The sequence below is a fragment of the Callithrix jacchus genome, chromosome 8 (assembly GCF_049354715.1).
Source record: "Callithrix jacchus isolate 240 chromosome 8, calJac240_pri, whole genome shotgun sequence".
Taxonomy (NCBI): Eukaryota; Metazoa; Chordata; class Mammalia; order Primates; family Cebidae; genus Callithrix; species Callithrix jacchus.
In genome coordinates, this window is record NC_133509.1 from 91,249,983 (window position 1) to 91,268,658 (window position 18,676).

Sequence of the window (18,676 nt, forward strand, 5' to 3'; positions counted from 1 at the left end):
TCAAGCAGTCCTCCCACCTCAGCCTCCCATGTAGCTGGGAATACAGGCATGTGCTACCACACCCAGGTGTTCTTTTTTTTTCTTTTTTTGGTAGAGATGAAATCTCACTATGTTGACCAGGCTGGTTCTAAACCCCCAAGCACAAGCAATCCCCTGCCTTGGCCTCCCAAAGTGCTGGGATTACAGAGATGAGCCACCATGCCTGGTCTATATCTTATTATTCTCTTTGAAATATTTGTCTTACAGACAAGGAATAAACTAATATGAAAATAGAAGGTTTTTAAAAATAAGTTATTCTATACCCTTCCCAAAAGAATAAACACTTGAATTAAAGTACAGAAGGATAAAATAATATTCTTTAGTTTCTGGAAGATCTATCCATACAAACATCATTTTATTTAAGATAAAAAAAAATCAACGTAATAAATTAAAATGAATTATTTAATGTTTCCCTTAGTAACATTTGTTAGCAAGATACCATTTATATAATAATAACGGACAGCAATAATAAACGACATGGTTCCTGAACAAAACTTACTCCAAGACCAAAACATCTTTTGTCTTAATTTTTTGCAATTAAAACAAATTTCTTTCCAAATAATTGTGTAAGTAATTTTATCAAGCATTATTTTAAAATGTTTGGATTTGTATTGAGGTCATTAGAAACTATTGCTATTTGGAGAGCATTAAAAACTAAAAATAAAGTATGTCTAAAATAATATATATGGGAAACAGTTTTTCAAAAAATCAAGTAGTTTTTCTAGGGACACACACTCGCATAATAAATATGTACATAATGTGAGTGTGTGTGTGTGTGTATATGTATATATATAGAGAGAGATACATTTTTAATTAAAAATATACCAATATGCTGACAGGTTATTTAATATTATCAATGGTCCAAAAATTATTTTTTGACTTTGTAATACATTACATAGAGGATTTTAAGTTCTTCAAGTCTGGTTTCTTTATAGTGTTTTGATTAGGTTACAGTGAACAATTCATATTCCTCACAGTCTTTTTTTTTAGAAATAAAAAAGAATCTATTTCATACTCATTTAATGCATTTAATTTGATGAGAACCTAGAGAAGGGGCAAGTATCCTAGTCTTAATGAAAATATTTCAGGGAAAAGTTGCAAAAGGTAATGCTTATACTGAGTGTAAACAGTTAAGTGGGAATTAGCCAAGTGAAGGCAAAACACTGTTCCACACACAGGTTAAGCGTCCCTAATCCAAAAATCCAAAATCCAGAATGCTCCAACGTGTGAAACTTTTGAATACTACATGATGTTCAAAGAGGGTGCTCATTGGAGCATATCAGATTTCAGATTTTCTGATTAGAGATGTTCAATTGATAGGTGTTCTTCAAATATTCCAAATTCCGAAAAAATCCAAAATTTGAAACACTTCTGGTCCCAGGCATTTCACATAAGGGATCTTCAACCTGTATAGAGAACCTCATTTGCAAAGAAACCACGAAGTGGAGAAACAGCTTTTAAGTATAGGGACAAATCATTTAGTGTTGCTGAAACATAAAGTTTGATGTGTTATGTTAAACGACATGATCATGAAAGGCTTTTTATGTCATGATGAGGAACTTGTATTATGTTTTATCATTAAAGGGGAGGTCGTTAAAGGGTTGGAGTCAGATAGGAGTGAGGTCAGACATGTTTTGGATCTCTTACGTCTTTGGCAATGGTGGGTATAGGACTGGAGGCAGATGGCTTACCACGTTATTGGATTGATTTGGGTCCGAGGTGATAATAATAGCTAAAATGGGACAGTGGTGTTATGGATGGAGAGAAGATTAGCTTTAAAAATTATTAAGAAATAGAATTGTCAGGATGTGTTATGTTCGACAGAGAGAGGGAAAAGAAGCTTTGATGATCACTTTCGGGTCTCTTAAATAACAAGGCAGATAATGAAAGTCACTAAAAGAATACAGGAGTAGGAAATCATTTTTAGAAAAGAGAATGAGAAATTAATTTTATACATGTTGACATTCAGGTTCTACGGGGCATCCAGAGTTGCACTGTCACTGGGGTGTACCATAGTTGGTTGGAGATATTTAAGTCCAACGTTGCAGGAGAATGCAGTGCCAGGAACAGATCTGGTTTTTTCAGTTTGTGGTTAGCAGTTGAAATCAGGATAGTGGATAAAATTACTCTAGCCACTTAGAGTATGTAGAGTGAGAAGAGCAATTGTTTGGGAATGAAATCTGGGGAAATAACCAGCTTTAAAGAAATTAATGGAAAAAGAAGAGACATTCAGAAAAAACACAGAAGGAAGATCCAGAGCCATAGAAGAAAAACCATGGGATTGTGGTCCCAAACATCAACTCAGTAAAGTGTGTTTAGGGAGGGGAATGATCATCAACAGGGATCAACACAGCAGAGAGGTTCAGAAAGCCTGTTGTCACTGGGGACCTCAGCAAGAGCAATTTGAGTAGAAGACTAGAGTGAGAACAGAAGTAGAGGCTGCAGATGTGGACATGTAAGGCTGATACTGAGCCTCACCCTTAATCTGAAATGTGTCTTCATGAAATTATCCCTGACGCCAACCTGTTTTGTAGTCTTTTATCTCTGAAACGAAGCATGCTCAGATGATGCATAGGAAATGTGACTTGAGCAATATAATGAGACTGCTTTCTTACAGAATTAGTGAATTAACTGAAGACTTCCAAAGTCTTCAGAAAATAGTCATTCTTATCACTACTGGCATCATCCCTTGATGTGTTGATGTGTCAGCGCAAATCACAGGCACAACTTGCTCTGTCCTGATGTGGGGGTCACAACAGTATACATGTGAAGTCATGGCACTAGGCCACAGACCTATATTTCTACATTGCACTCAGCCTGCAGAGTGATTAATGCACGTGTACCAATCACTGGTAGACTTTCAGGACAAATAATTTGAAAAATCTTACAATTTTGAGAACAGCTTTTTTAAAACTCTGTTCCATCACTGGCTGCTTTCAACAGTAGAGTCTAATCTTGCTTAACTGGCCTGTTCCATCTGCTAACAAATTGATGTTCCCTTCCCCAACCTACTTTCACTCCCTGGTATGACTTTAGCTTTCATTTCACTCGTTTCATTGATGGCTCACACTGTCAGTGGTACAATTGGAACCCATAGCCCAACTTTGCTCATCCTTCTTACGTCCTCTCTTAGCCCCCTACTGGCTTTACTTCCTCTTCTGTTCAATCTAGGCCCCATGATTCATTCCTTTAACTCTCCCTCTTCTCCTTCTGTCCTTTTGCCCTCCTGTCCCTCTGACCTAGTAAAGCCCCAAAGGATGGCTCCATCCAGCTTCTCCAGGATAAAACAATATTTATTATTATAATAAAGCCTGGCTCAGGCTGCTACAGACCTGTCCACAGTTGTGTGGACTGATGCTGCTGCTCCATCTCCACACGGTCTCTGTAGTCTTCAAACTCAGCTGAGCATTAATTGCCACCTACATAACCTTGTATGTATCCCTCCTGAGCTTGTGGCATTTTTCCACAACAGATGTTTCAGATTATGTCAACTTCTTTTTTTTTTTTTTTGAGGCGGAGTCTTGCTCTGTTTCCCAGACTGGAATACAGTGGTGCAATCCCGGCTCACTGCAACTTCTGCCTCCCTGGTTCAAGTGACTCTACTGCCTCAGCTTCCCCAATAGCTGGGATTACAGGTACCCACCACCACACCTGGCTAATTTTTTGTATTTTTAGTAGAGACAGGGTTTCACTGTGTTAGCCAGGATAGTCTCAGTCTCCTGATCTTGTGATCCACCCGCCTTGGCCTCCCAAAGTGCTGGGATTACAGGCACGAGTCACTGCATCCGGCCTGTCTCAACTTCTTAATCCACTAGTTTGTATATGTTACATGGCAAGTAACTGTTTATTGATTCTGAGTCTTAGCATAAAGTAACTTTCTTTTTTGCTTTTAGCTTTTTATTTTTGTATTAACAAGGGAAGGGAGTCTTATACATACAGCTCTGATAAACTGACTCCTGATCTTTAGTCTGTTTTTGTTACTGCATAACTGGATAAGGAATGAAGGAAAAACAAAAATTAAAAAACCCGATTTGGAAGACTTAGCTGAATCTACCTTTGGAAATAGAATCTATTAAACATGGATGTGTTACTTGGACTAAAATACAACATAAACCCATATAAATGGTAGTTCAGTCATCTCAAGTTTTTTGAAGAATGTTAGAATCTGTTGTTTAAATTGTCTATCATCCTGTTTACAAAAATCCAAAGTCATTTGGGTCTTAAAAATTATTTGGATAATTTTTCTTCCAAAGTGAAGAGAGTTGATGATTAGGCAGATATGGTAGACAATTTGGTCAATGTTTAAATAAGCAATATATAGCCCACATATTAACTGTCATAAAGTAAACTTTTAAAAAAGGCAGTGTGTTGAAATATGTGCATTTTAAGGAGCTTTCAGAGTTTGACTTATCCTATTGAAATCAAAGAAATTCATACAGGCTTACCCCATATAGATTATTGTATAAAAACATGAATACTAAAAGAGATGGGTCCTCCAAAATGTTTTATATTCTATATATCCTATGTATGGACATACACATGACTTTCTGCTCTTAGAGGCGTGCCTCCTCTCCTGTTTTACACAAGACTAGGAGAACATGAGCATTTTATTTTCAGAATTTCTTCACACAATTTCCTTGAAAATATTATGGGAAGTATACTAAAGAGGGAAGACGGTGTGTTCCAGTCAGGGTTCTTGGTTGCAAATGGGTGACTCTGGCTGCGGTTAGCCAAGAAGAAACAGTAAAAGGAACTTGGCAAGAACTCTACAATTCAATAATTAAAAACACAAATAATCCAGTTAAAGAAATGAGCAAAGGATCTGAATAGACATTTCTTCGAGGGAGGTATACAAATGGCCAATAAACACAGACGAGGATACTCAGCCAGCAACATTAGCCATTTGGAAAATGCAAATCCAAACTTTGGTGAGATGCCACTTCACACTAACTAGGATGGCTAGAATTAAAAAGTTAGATAGCAAGTGCTCCCTGGGATGTGGAAAAATCAGACCCTCATACACTGCTGTTGGGAAACAAGCAAATGGAAAGATCCACTACGCTTTTGTGTGCAATACATTAGGACTACTGTAGACTTAGTTTGATTTCTGAGCAAGTTCATCTGATGCTAAAACGGCTGAGATTTTAGATTTTATTTCCATTACTCATTTTATAATCTGTTAGTTATCTTGTCTTCTACTTTACTCAGCGGTCTCACAAATTATTTTTCTAATGCTGAGGAAAATCAGGTGAAGGAGTACATGAATTATTTATTGCAAAACCATCTTGACCTTAGTGGGGAGATGGCGAGAGAGGATTCAGATTATAGACCTTGACGATATGGGATTAGTCTTCAGTAAAATACTAATGTACCTAAGTATAGTAATCTAAGGTAACTAGATAAATGTTATTGAAGCCAAAAATTTTACCTTATATTCTTCAATTTTTAAAGCCTTATGAAATATTTGAAAGGGCAGTTAACATAGTTCATAATTCTAATAATTAATGTCAACAGTTCAAATGCTTTAGGATGCCTTCCTGAGTGAAAGAATGTGTTAAAAATCATTGTAGATTAGTGAAGGTTGAGTTTTCTTTCTGAGGATTCATTTATATCAGAATTTTATTCTGCTTAGTTTCAGGTAACACATTTCTGCAGGAATACTGTAGAAATGATGCTGTATTCTTTTCACTAGAATAGATTGGGAAGCATGTGATGTTTGTCCTATTACTAATGCTGTTAATTTTGGTTATGTGGTTAAGATTGTGTCTGACAGTTTTCATTACTGTTAAGTTACCATTTTTCCCTTAGTAATTCATCTATTTATAGGGAGGTGCCTTGAGACTATACATATTCTGTTACTCCAAAACCTTTACCCACTAGTTTTGGTATTCATTGATGATTATTAAGAAGGCTGCCAAATGGTGATTTCTAATTCAGTCATTTTTTCTACAATTATTAGTTGATTTTCTATGGAAAGGCCAATGATATTCTCTTCTCACCTATTTATTTCCATCAGTAGATAAATAGATTGTTGTGTATTCAGGGAGTTAGAAGCTATTACTATAATTATTTTTGATGCTTAAATTATCCCAGATTTGGCCAGTGGGAGCCTTTTTAGTTGGTTCCTGTGTCCTTCTGTCATGCTCCCATCATTCTCTGAGCACTTCTTTACTTTCCACCACAAGCTGTTTCAGAATAATATTGTGCTAGAGCTACCCCAGCTCTAGAATCGGCCATTTCTCCAAGGATGCTAATTTTGGTTTTAAGTAGAGGAAGGAATCTTATATCTTATGCTGACTTTCAAAATAATATTGACATATGAAACAAAGAAGTTCCTTTAGAAATGTTAGAAATATTTTAATTTGTTCTCTCGTTCACTAAATTTGGGTGCTTAGGGCTAGATATTTCCAATATAAATGAAATTTAACTCCAATTCACATTTCAAAAGCAATGCTAAATTAATTGTTACAGACAATTTAATACTATAGATTTACAGAATGGGCTAAAAACCTAGGAATTGAAGAAACACTTGAGAAAGAAGTAGGATTTAAATAAATAACAGCGAGGACATTAGATTCAGTGCTACAGAAGGAGCAAAAGTATAGTGCTAGGCATAGGCGTGTCTTAGGAGGAAACTCTGATGAGCCTGACTAATTGGTGGGGAGAATAATGTTGATCAATAGTGAATGAGTGGAATCCAGCTTATTGCAAGCCTAGATTCCAGGCTGGCTGATTTAGAACTTATCCTTTAAAGTAGCACAGAGTCCTTAAGTTTTTGGGCTGGGTAGAGTATGTTTTAGGAAACTTGATGTTATATTGCAGAGTAGATTGAAAAACAGAAGACAAATTAGGGAACTCTTAAAATAATCAAGTCGAAGGCAGTAAAAGTACAAATAGAAAGGAGGGAGTAGATAGGAAATTAATTTGAAAGGAATAAATAGCAGTGTGTTGAATTAGGGTCACTGGGAGAATGGGAAACTGAAAGAAACAGGAAACTGCTGATTTTTGTAAGAGAGAAAACAGAAATAAGTTGCAAACAGAAACTCAAAGAAGAAAGAGGTTTGCTGATACTGAGATTTCTATTTAATCATTTAAAAATAATGATTGATTAAAAGCCATAGAACTACTCTGCAACTTCTTATACAAAAGAATATAGTTGAAAATTAATGATTTGGAGCTATAGAAATTGTTAGACACAGTAATGCTTGTTGAATTTTCTAACACTGTTAGAAATAGGCATTTCACAATAGCTTTCATTTTCTTCATTGAATATTTATAAGGAAATGGAAAGTTATTTTGGTTTGATATGCGCCAGTAAATTCAACCACACTACCAGTCTCAAATCAAGTCTCTGAACTGAGATCCAGATCCTTGATTGTTTTGAAGGTACGGGGTTTGTTGACATTTATGGGTGAGAATTTTTTTTCTAAGTGATTCTTCTGGTGTTATTGAGATTCACATTTCTATCTTCCTCTTTAGAAAAAAAATTAGTTTGAACTTCAGCTTTGTCTAAAGAAAAAAACGCAAACTAAGAACTGCACTGTATAGGATATTAAAATCATCAAATCTGGGCCGGGCGCAGTGGATCAAGCCTGTAATCCCAGCACTTTGGGAAGCCGAGGCAGGTGGATCATGAGGTCAAGAGATCGAGACCATCCTGGTCAACATGGTGAAACCCCGTCTCTACTAAAAAATACAAAAAATTAGCTGGGCATGGTGGCGTATGCCTGTAATCCCAGCTACTCGGGAGGCTGAGGCAGGAGAATTGCCTGAACCCAGGAGGTGGAGGTTGTGGTGAGCCGAGATCGTACCATTGCACTCCAGCCTGGGTAAGAGCGAAACTCCATCTCAAAAAAAAAAAAAAAAATCATCAAATCTTGTGGTCAAGACATTCTCTTAGCCATGTGCTAAGAGATGAAAATAGAAGGTATCTAGGTTCAAACATTCTACCTGAAGTGAGAATGCATTTTTCTGAATAAATATTTTTTCATTTCATTAATTTTTACAATCAAACATTTAGGTCTTAACTAAATCTTCCTTCTTCATGGGTAGAGCAATAAAATGACACAGGTTTGTTCTCTCTCTAGCCACTATGTCTTCAGGTTTTCTGAACTGGCGTGAATCCTAGCAGTTACATCTGAGGACTGAACCTCATTCTAGCAATAGGTTTGTTTATTTGTTCATTAATAGGTTAACATATGAACTTCCTGATTAAAATCCGTTGAAAGAAATTATTATATGAGGTAATGTATCAACCATATAATGTGTTGGAATAGTGCTGGGTGACTGTCATAATTTGCTGGTACAGTTTACAAAAAGGAAAATAAAGTTAGTTCTTCTTGTTGGGAAAGAAGATTTCATGTTATCTGTGTTTGCAGACTTTCTGGCTCATCTGCTGGAGGAATCCTTGCTGCGGGGGTGTTTTCATTTTCTCGTCTAACATGGCAGTGGTCCATTGCAGCAGAGGTTTTTAGCTTAAACAATCTGTTTGTGGGGCTGCTTATGGCTCTTACTGTACATTTTGAGGAAGCAGCAACTGCAAAGGAGAGATCAAAGGTAACCTATTTTGATCAAAGTGAAATCAGTTTTTGTTTTAATTTTTTAGACATGTGTTTCTTTTCAATGTTGGCTTAAATACCATTTATCTGTTCTGATTACTGTCAGGATAATCTAGCATGTTGAGAGAGAAAATGATCTCAGTCTTTTTTATTATGGATGGAACCACGACAACCCTTATAAAAACATGATGCTTTTTTTCCCCTCAGAGTTGAGAAGGTTTTTGGAAAATGAGAGGATTATCAACTCCCTTGTGTGTCCCATGGGAAAGAAAGGCTTGTTGGTTAATTCACCATCATTTGTTTATGTTATCAGAAGTTGCCAAACTCTGGACTGGCCCCCTTAAATTATAGTACATTGACTCACTCCTTAATTGCCAAAAAAGGTCAAATTTGTAATTTACTTACCTAAAAGAAGAGTATCAAATGTAAAACATGAAGTAGTTCAGATGAGATTACAATGAATTTTAAGGTAAACACTATCATAAAAATCACTTAACATGTAAAGGAACGCTATCTTCTAAAAACTTAGAGTCTACACGTTGGGAAATACCAAATCATCTTAGTATAGGCAGCCTTTTGTTGTTCAAGAGTGTAGAAACAAAAGAACATTATCGTTTATGTGTAGTTTCCTGTGATGCTATTAGAGGGGTTTTTTGGGCTTAAAAAATGTCTGATTATCTTAAAAATTTTTTCAATACGCCTTTTAAAGAGTGAGAAGGCACACTGTCAGGTTCAGGTGTAGGGACAGCTGCAAGGGGGTTTTGCAGTAGGGGAAATAAATCAGGCTCAACTCAAAATACAAGGAAAAGTGGGAATTTTTAGCCAAGGAGCAGGGTGAGAGTCAGTGGATAGAAAATTACTGAGAGGAAACATCAGGGGTAAAGAGGGATTCTAGCTAAACCAATTTGAATTCTGGCTGAAAGCAGGCCAGAGCGAACATCACCTAGGGAATGGTAGTGGATGAAGAACTTGATCAGATATTGAGGATGAGGGTTCTAGCGAAACTGACTTGGCAGGATTCATGCTAAAATTGGACTATGCAGAGATGAGCATGGAAACCCAAAAGTCAAGGCTTAGTTGGGAGCAGTTCAGAGGAGCCTGACTTGAATTTGGTCAAGGAGAGAAACTTTGTCAATTATGAAATTAACACACATTCAAAAAACTCAAAAACATCACCCAGAGATAACCAGGTTTCTAAATAAAAGAAGTTATATTTCATTTGTGTAATAGGAGAAAAAACAATTGCTGAATTTCAATTATAGATTTTACTTGAATAAGCATTACGCAATACCCTGTTACTATTACAACTTACCTGTTTATCATACAGGATTTTCTAAAAGTTGGTTTGAAAACAGTTATTTAAGATTAAGCTGCAATTATTTGATGAACATGGAAACTATTAACAAAAATAATAGTGATAAATATTAGGGACTATTAAAGGTGTAACTACTTGTGTCTTAGAGGTTGATTTTTAACCTAACTTATGAGACAAATGCTTGGTTTTAATATAAAAATGGCTTTTTATTATTGTTTTTAGAGTTTTAGGTGAATTTTTAACTTAATTTTTTAAAAATTCATTTTCAGATAACTAAAATTGGTGCTTTCTGCTGTGGCCTCAGCTTATGTAACCAGCACACAATAATACTCTATGTTTTGTGCATAATACCTTGGATTCTCTTTCGACTTTTAAAACAGAAGGTAGGTTTTTGAATTTTGAAAAATAAAGTACAATATTTTACTTAGGTCTAATAAAACATTTTTGTTATGAGAAAATTTCAGGCTTTAATTTTTCTTGGGTTTCATTTAGGCCGTAAATAACCTTAGGGCCTAACAATATTGACTGAAAAAAATAGGATTTACAGAAATTATGCAGTATTGATTGCAGTGGCATCTGGCCTGTTCCATAATTTTGTGACTGATTCTGAACAGCACCTCAATGAAAGTAGGCTGAAAGGACTTAAAGCAACAATGTCACATTTTCTTACTGTTTTTACATTCTAAGGCTCAGAGTGGTGTGCCGTCATACTTACTTACTCATTTAACTGTGTGCCGAGTCCCTGCCGTGTGCCATTTGCTTGTTCCAGGTGCTAAAGAGTCAGCTCTCAACAAAACAGACATCACTGCTATTGTGAACTAAGTAATAAAATCTCTGGTAAATAACGGTGCTGTTTTCTCAAAACGGATTCCCTAGACTTAAAACTGATTTATTGTTATTTCTTCTTTCTCTGAAAAAAATTAAATATAAAGCAACATAAGAAAATGACTTCATTAGGCACTGAGAGATTTAGTACCCAGAGGTTAAAATAGTCTATATACAAAACCAGTGCTGGAGTCTTTTTACTATATTGTTTGTTTGTTTGTACAAACTCAGCTTTATTTATCCTTTTATTATTTGTTCATTATACCCGGCTATAATCAAAATTATAATAGAAAACACATGAATAAAATTATCTAGAAATGAGAAATAATTGTACCAAAGCTTTAGATAACTGTATTTACTATACTTGAACACATTTTGCTTCTTAGCTTCTTAACAGCAAACCAAAAAGGGTAACCTGGGGGTAATAAAAGTTTTATGATGTGGTTAAAAAGTAAGTAAAAGGGGCCAGGTGCAGGAGCTCACGCCTATAATCTCAGCATTTTGGGAAGCCTAGGCAGGTGGATTGCCTGAGCTCAGGAGTTCAAGACCAGCTTGGCAACACAGTGAAACCTTATCTCTGCTAAAAATACAAAACAATTAGCTGGCGTGGTGGCATGCACCTGTAGTCCCACCTACTCAGGAGACTGAGACAGGAGAATTGCTTGAACTCAGGAGGCAGAGGTTGCAGTGAGCCAAGAGCCATCCACATCACTGCACTCCAGCCCGGGCGACAGAGCAAGACTCTGTCTCAAAAAAAAAGAAAAAGAAAAGAAAAGGTAAGTAAAAGGGAAACATAGCAGTTGACAGGAAATTACTTTTCCTTGGCACTGAATTTTGCGAAGTCAATCATGTAAGTCCTTATATAAAGCTTATTAAACAGCATAACCGGCAGTGTCTTTAACAGTGTATACAGCAAGTTCTTTATATGGCCTTTTATTGTATAAACCCTTGATTAAAAGTGGAGATATGAAATACAACTCAGTGAAGCTTTCCTATGGAATATGAGAAGGAGGCCCAAATATTTCTCTTGTGAATCAGTGGGGGTGGATGGATACATCTCCCTCTAGTATCAGTCATCTTACCCAGGCTTCTGACCTGGACAGACATTGGAGGGGTGCATTCTTAGCTCATATTTCATGTTTGTTGATTGAAAGGAGAGGCATATATTTTGTGTAACACATGAAGGATTCAGAGTTGATAATTTTGGATCCTGGACTAAGGGCATATTTTCCCTGTACTGAGGTAAGCTACCAGACAGTGCTGAAATTTTGAGAACTGTGACTGTTTATTTCCCATTAGTTAAAAAGTAGAGGCTTGAAAATAAGGCCTACCAATGAAGTAACAAGGTAGTTGGATTTCACTGTGAGGTGATGCGAGACAGAGCAGAAAGTCCTGAGTCAGTTGGTTTCAACCCTGGATGCTTACTTACCTGAGAAGCTTTTAAAAAGTCTGTGTTTGGGCCTGGGTGCAGTGGCTCATGCCGGTAATCCCAGCACTTTGGGAGGCAGAGGCGGGCAGATCATGAGGTCAGGAGTTCAATACCAGCCTGACCAACATGGGGAAACCCCACCTCTACTAAAAACACAAAAATTGGCCGGGTGTGCTGTCGGGCATCTGTAATCCCAGCTACTCAGGAAGCTAAGGCAGGAGAATTGCTTGAACCCAGGGAGCGGAGATTGCAGTGAGCCGAGATCATGCCATTGCACTCCAGCCTGGGCGACAGAGTGAGACTCCATCTCAAAAAAAAAAAGTGTGTGTTTGTGTGTATTTATGCATAGATGTACATGTGTATATATTAATGTAGGTATATATATATATGTATCTATGCACATACATACATAGGTGTGTGTGTGTATCTATATATATATACATGCACATACATACATAGGTGTGTATGTATCTATATATATACATGCACATACATAGGTGTGTGTGTATGTATCTATATATATATACATACACATACATACATAGGTGTGTGTGTATGTATCTATATACATGCACATACATACATAGGTGTATGTGCATGTATATATATATATATACACATACACACACACACACACACATATATATATATGTACACATACACACATATTTATGCTAAAACTTGATTCTACCCCAAAAAATTCTGATATAAGTGATCTGGTGTTAGGCCCAGACATCAGTATTTTTAAGAAGCTCCCAGATGATTTTAATGTGCAGTCAGGACTATGAACTACTTATTCCCCAACTGTCTGCAATAGCTCTCATGTAATTGTCTCCCTTTTTATTTTTCACAAAAAGGAAAATTCTGCAGCAACTGCATCTTACCATTCTAAATTCAACTTTATAATATGCAGAAACTGTGCAAAAGTAAGCATGTACTTTCTTTAAAACCACCTTTAAGAATAGCAAAGGCATGTTGTGAGATTATTTCTCACACTCCTTTCATGCCATCATTTTTTATGCATCTCATAACTGCTATAGAAATCTCAAATGAAATCAGTACTATAATAAAACACTTCATTTTCAATTAAGAATGTTTATTTGAAAATGCTAATATAAATCAACTATTTGTTCTACTTCTGGTGAATGTGAACCTTGATTCTTGTATTCATTCTCACTTATGAATCTCTCTTTTTTTGTAAAGGAAAAATGGGCAATTTTCAAATATGATATTTGCAGTAGACCACATTTTCAAGTTAACTAACCAGTATTTGGATTTTTGCTCTAATACGCAAGAATTGATGGAACATACCAGAATTCATATTCTTTTGGATTTAATCTTTATAAAACATTGTCAATATTGTCCTTTGTTTAAGAAAAGTGTTATACAAATGAGAAATATACTTTCCTAAATAAGGTATATGAAGCAGCATTGTTAAATATAACAAGTAATTTTCTTTAATAGTCCATCCTGTGTGTAAATTGAAGGGGAAAAAAGCATTTGGTTGAGCTTGGAGTTTATATAAAAGCTAGTTTCATTTATGCCAAACGTTTCTGTGAAATGTTCAAAATCATTGTTGAAAGGATAGTCAACGTATAATCATAGTAATATATATAGTTGAAGTCTACTCCTAATGATGATGAAGTAAATTGGTCTTAGAATAGTATTTTGGGCATATTCAAAATCAGCCAAACAGCACATAATCACTTCCAAGCAGGTTATCTTAGCTGTGCAATGCTGCTTGTCATGACATGGTTTTAAATGTAAGTGATGCAATAAACATGATACTCATGAGCCTTTGCTAATATTATTTGCTTCACTCAGCTTTCACCTGCCATGCAAAGGAGTTCAGGCTGATGCAATTTTCTAGTAATCCATAGTAATCAGAAGGTTTACCATAGTATTGTGTGGTGACTTAATATAAATTGGGAGATCAGCTCTGAGTAAACATATTTGATGTTTTCCTTGATATGTTCTTGAAGTTCCAGGATGAATCTACTAAAATAAACATTGTTATACCACCCAATGTGCTCTGATGCAGGAACTCTCCCTGGGCTCTTTGTTGAAGTTGAGCCTGTACTTCTCTGCTGGTTTGCTGCCCTATGTCCACCTTCCCATCTCATCTTACCTTAATCATGCCCGGTGGACCTGGGGAGACCAGACAACACTGCAAGGATTTTTGACACATTTTCTCAGGGAAGAATATGGAACCTTCAGCCTGGTAAATTCATATTTAAAGCCCTTCTAAGGAAACAAGTGGCAAAACTTTGGTGCTCTGCCTGGGCCTTGATTGCAAAAAACAATATTTATCAATGACAGTGGATCGAATTTTAATTTTGGTTATTTATTTAGCAAACTTGCCCCTCGGAATATGACCTTGGATGTAAGTTAGAGGAAAGTCAGAATCACTTAATTTGACATCATATAGTTGTATATCCTGAATATATTTTTTCGGATAGCAATCATTAAAAAGTCTTCCACCTACATTTGAAGCATTTCAGTCTTGTTAGCACTGAGTCACTATGGGCTCTTGATCTGTGAATAAAACTATCTGGAAAAGATTGAAGGAAAAAAAAAGTCCTCAGATTTAAAAATTTACCTTGACCAAACCACTTCTTCTTCTTTTTCATATTTGATGAACAGTGTTTATGTTAGTATCTAGTTATTAAAACTGAAGACATATCTGTAAATGCCTCATACAAGTTCACTAAATGGAAACAGTGTGCTCCAAAGAAGTTCAAAAGGCCTTGCTTTTCCTAAGACATGTTAGGGAAACACATTAAATGTAGTCGCAGTAAAGCTTATCTGAAAAATGAAAGGATAAGCGGAAGGTTTTTTTATTTTCATATAGACAATTATATCAGGTTTTTCTTTCTTGGTTTGTACTTTTGTGTCCTGTTTAAGAAAGCAAATCTCAGAAGAGTACATAGTATATAATACCACTTACACAAAACTCTAAACCATGCGAAAACTAAACAATCTATTAATCAAGGGTACATACAAAAGTGGTAGGACCATATATTTATAAAAAAGAGGGAAATAACACCAAATTCAAGGTAGTAGTTACTACTGTGGGATAAGGAGGAAAAAGTCTTTGAGGGCTTTGTGAGATACCTTATGATATTGATGAGGTTTTGTTTCTTAAATCAATGATGGATCTATAGATTTTTTAAAAAGCACTTTGAGCCTTAGATATGTATTCTATATGTTTTTATATGTAGGAGATATTTCACATGAAATAGATTAATAAAAAGGAAAATTATTATTTTGACTTAGAGAATTTGATACTTTACATTTATACTCTGCTTTACTTATATTGGTTATTTCATAAAAATATTGTCTGAGGACCATTCTAGGTTTGAAGCATATTATTCATACATAATTGTGAAATTGTAGATGAACAGGTTGTAATGAATTTTAATCGAAGTGCTATAAAGAGCTTAAGAAAAGTCTATAATGGAAGTATAAAAAGGTTATTACTTTATTAACATGTTAATCATTTTTTCTGGAATAGTTTAACTGATTTCTAGCCAATTGTTACTTGTTTTTTGAGAGAGAGTCTTGCTCTGTCACCCAGGTGGGAGTGCAGTGGCGCGATCTTGGCTCACTGCAACGTCCACCTTCTGGGTTCAAGTGATTGTCCTGCCTCAGCCTCCCAAGTAGCTGGGATTACAGGTGCGCACCACCATGCTCTGCCTTTGTTTTGTATTTTTAGTTGAGATAGGGTTTCACCATGCTGGCCAGGTGATCCAACCACCTTGGCTTCCCAAAGTGCTGGGATTACAGGCGTGAGCCACTGTGACCAGCCTGCCAATTATTATTTCTGAAATTCTTCCTAAAGGATGTACCAATTAGTTTTCACTGACTTCTCTTTAAAAATTCAATAAGACTCTGATTAAAGACTTTGAGAGAAGAGAAATGTTGCATTGTACACTTAAAATCTTTATCTTTTAAACATACACACAGCCAAAAAGCATATGAAAAAGTGCTAAATATCGCTAATCATTAGAGAAATGAAAATCAAAACCACAATGCAATACCGTCTCACACAAGTCAGAATGGCTTTTATTATATGAAAAAGTCAAGAAACATGCTGGTGAGGTTTTGGAAAAAAGAATACTACTACACTGCTGGTGGGAATGTAAATTAATTCAACCATTGTGGAAAATAATGCAGCAATTTCTGAAAGAACTTGAAACAGAATTACCATTCAACCCAGCAATCCCATTATTGGCTGTATACCCAAAGGGGTATAAATTGTTCTACTGTAAAGATACATGCACACGTGTCTTCATCACTACACTATTCACAATAGCAGAGACCTAGAATCAGCCTAAATGCCTATCAAGAGTAGACTGGATTTTTAAAAATGTGGTACATAAACACCATGGAATACTACACAGCCGTAAAAAAGAATGAATTTATGTCCTAGCAAAGTAATGCAGAAACAGAAAACCAAACACTACATGTTCTAATTTGTAAGTGGGAGCTAAATATTAAGTACACATGGATACATGTATGTACTTGAGGGCAGAGGGTAGGAGGAGGGAGCAGATCAAAAAAAACAATTGGGTACTATGCTTATTACCTGGTGATGAAATAATCTGTACACCAAACCCCCTTGACATGCAGTTTACCTGTATAACAAACCTGCACAGGTATGTTTTAAGATTGTTAAAGTACAGTAGTCTAATAAAGCTTCAGTTTAATGCTTGTGCAAATAAACGTTTGCCTTTTGTGTTTAGGCCAAATCGGAAGTAGGATCCAGTATGTCTGAAATACTGCTGTGAGTATGAAATATTTGAAACTATTTTAAAATGAATTCTCTGTTACTTCCTTTAAGTGATTTTAGGGATTTCTGAGTTTATCTCTTTGTAGCAAAGTATGTCTGAGAAGTAGTTATTGCCTCTGCAGTTAACAGTTGTTTGTATTTACAGTTGTCCCTCACTATCTATGGAGTATTGGTTACAGGACCTCCTGAGGATACAAAAGCCCATGGGTACTCAAATCCTGATACAAAATGACATAATATTTGCATATAACCTATGTACATCCGCTTGTATACTTTAAATTTTCTCTACATTATCATACCTAGTACAATGTAAATGCTGTGTAAATAGTTGTTATGCTGTATTGTTTAGGAAATAACAACACGAAAAAGCATCTGGGAGTGGGGGCGGGAGGAGAGATAAAAAACAAGCATCTGTGTATGTTTGTAAAGACAGTACTTTTCCCCAAATATTTTTGATTTAAGGTTGGTTGAATCCACAGAGACAGACCCATGGATACAGAGGGCCAACTGTACCATCAAATATTTTCGCACCTCCTTCAGTAAGAGCTTAAAATGAGCAATAAACACAACAGTGAATGAGAATATTAGGGTACTATATAGAGCATTTGTAGAACTAAAATGTTTTAACCTTCAATTGGATATAAAATTACCCAGTCAGTGTAGTATTGTTTTATAAATAATATATTGTTTGTTCTGGCTTTTACATTGTCTTTATTTTATGTACATTTTATAACATTGTATTCAGCACAATTTGAACAACTATTTCCTTGTTATTGGTTTTTATTTCTTCAGAGCTTAATTTATGTAATGTCTCCTATGACTTCTTTAGGCTATCCTTGCCATAAGCTCTATCTTTGACTTACATATTTTTAACATCCAACCTTATTAGAGCTGGCTTAAGCAAATATATTTTCATCTATATTATTCAATAGTGTTCTTTGAAAACTGGGTTAATATTTGCTTTAAAACCTGCAGATTAAGACAAGTGGAAAGATATCCATACCAACTTGATACAAAATTTTGGAAGAAAATAGGTTTCTACAACACTAAAGTAATGTCCTAACTAATTACTAATTGGAACTCTTGGGGCTGTTTGAAAAAAAACTGTGAGGAGAATATTTCAACTTTATATGTGAGGCAGTTCATGAGTTCTCACGATTTTGGTGTAATTTACTTACTAGCTTGCTTTCTTCCAGCCATCTTTCCTTCCTTTCTTTTTAAACAACTTCTTTTTTCTACTTCCAAAAAAGGTACATAATCTTTATAGAAAATACAGGTAAGCAAAATTAAGAAAGTAAAAACTACCTATAAATCCAACATGTAGAGGTAACCACTATTATTAATCTGTTAATATTTTGAACTGTATTTTTCTAATATTTTTAAGATTTTTATTTTTAAAAGTAGGATCACAGTAAAACTACTGTTTTATTGGCCTGCTGTTTTTCACTTTACATCGTATCTTGAAATATCTCCCTGCCATCAGTTACTTTCACATAACCTTTTGATGGTTCTCACCATTGGTTTTAAATATTTCTTTTTATGTGTGAGACTTTTGTGGCTTTCTCCTTTTCATTGGGGGAATGGAACAGGAAGCTCAGTTTTCTTTTCAGAAATAAAGATGGCTCTGGGTACGGTGGCTCATGCCTGTAATCCTAGCACTTTGGAAAGCCAAAGTGGGAGGATCACTTGAGCCCAGAAGTTTGAAACCAGCCCGGGCA

At 35.7% G+C, this 18,676-nt stretch overlaps 1 protein-coding gene across 7 annotated transcripts in view; it reads left to right on the forward strand.

Annotated features, from left to right (window-relative positions):
* TMEM260 (transmembrane protein 260) overlaps positions 1-18,676 on the forward strand; it is an 81,093-nt gene that overhangs the window by 15,360 nt on the left and 47,057 nt on the right. For all 7 annotated transcript variants that reach the window (XR_013521721.1, XM_002753936.7, XM_009006075.5 and 4 more), the window contains exons 4-7: positions 8,418-8,595; positions 10,182-10,295; positions 14,208-14,387; positions 16,912-16,952. Coding sequence is in view for 6 of the 7 variants with exons in the window: in XM_002753936.7 (XP_002753982.1) it covers positions 8,418-8,595; positions 10,182-10,295; positions 14,208-14,387; positions 16,912-16,952 (513 nt within the window). In the remaining variant the exon portion in view is untranslated. The remainder of the gene's footprint in view (positions 1-8,417; positions 8,596-10,181; positions 10,296-14,207; positions 14,388-16,911; positions 16,953-18,676) is intronic.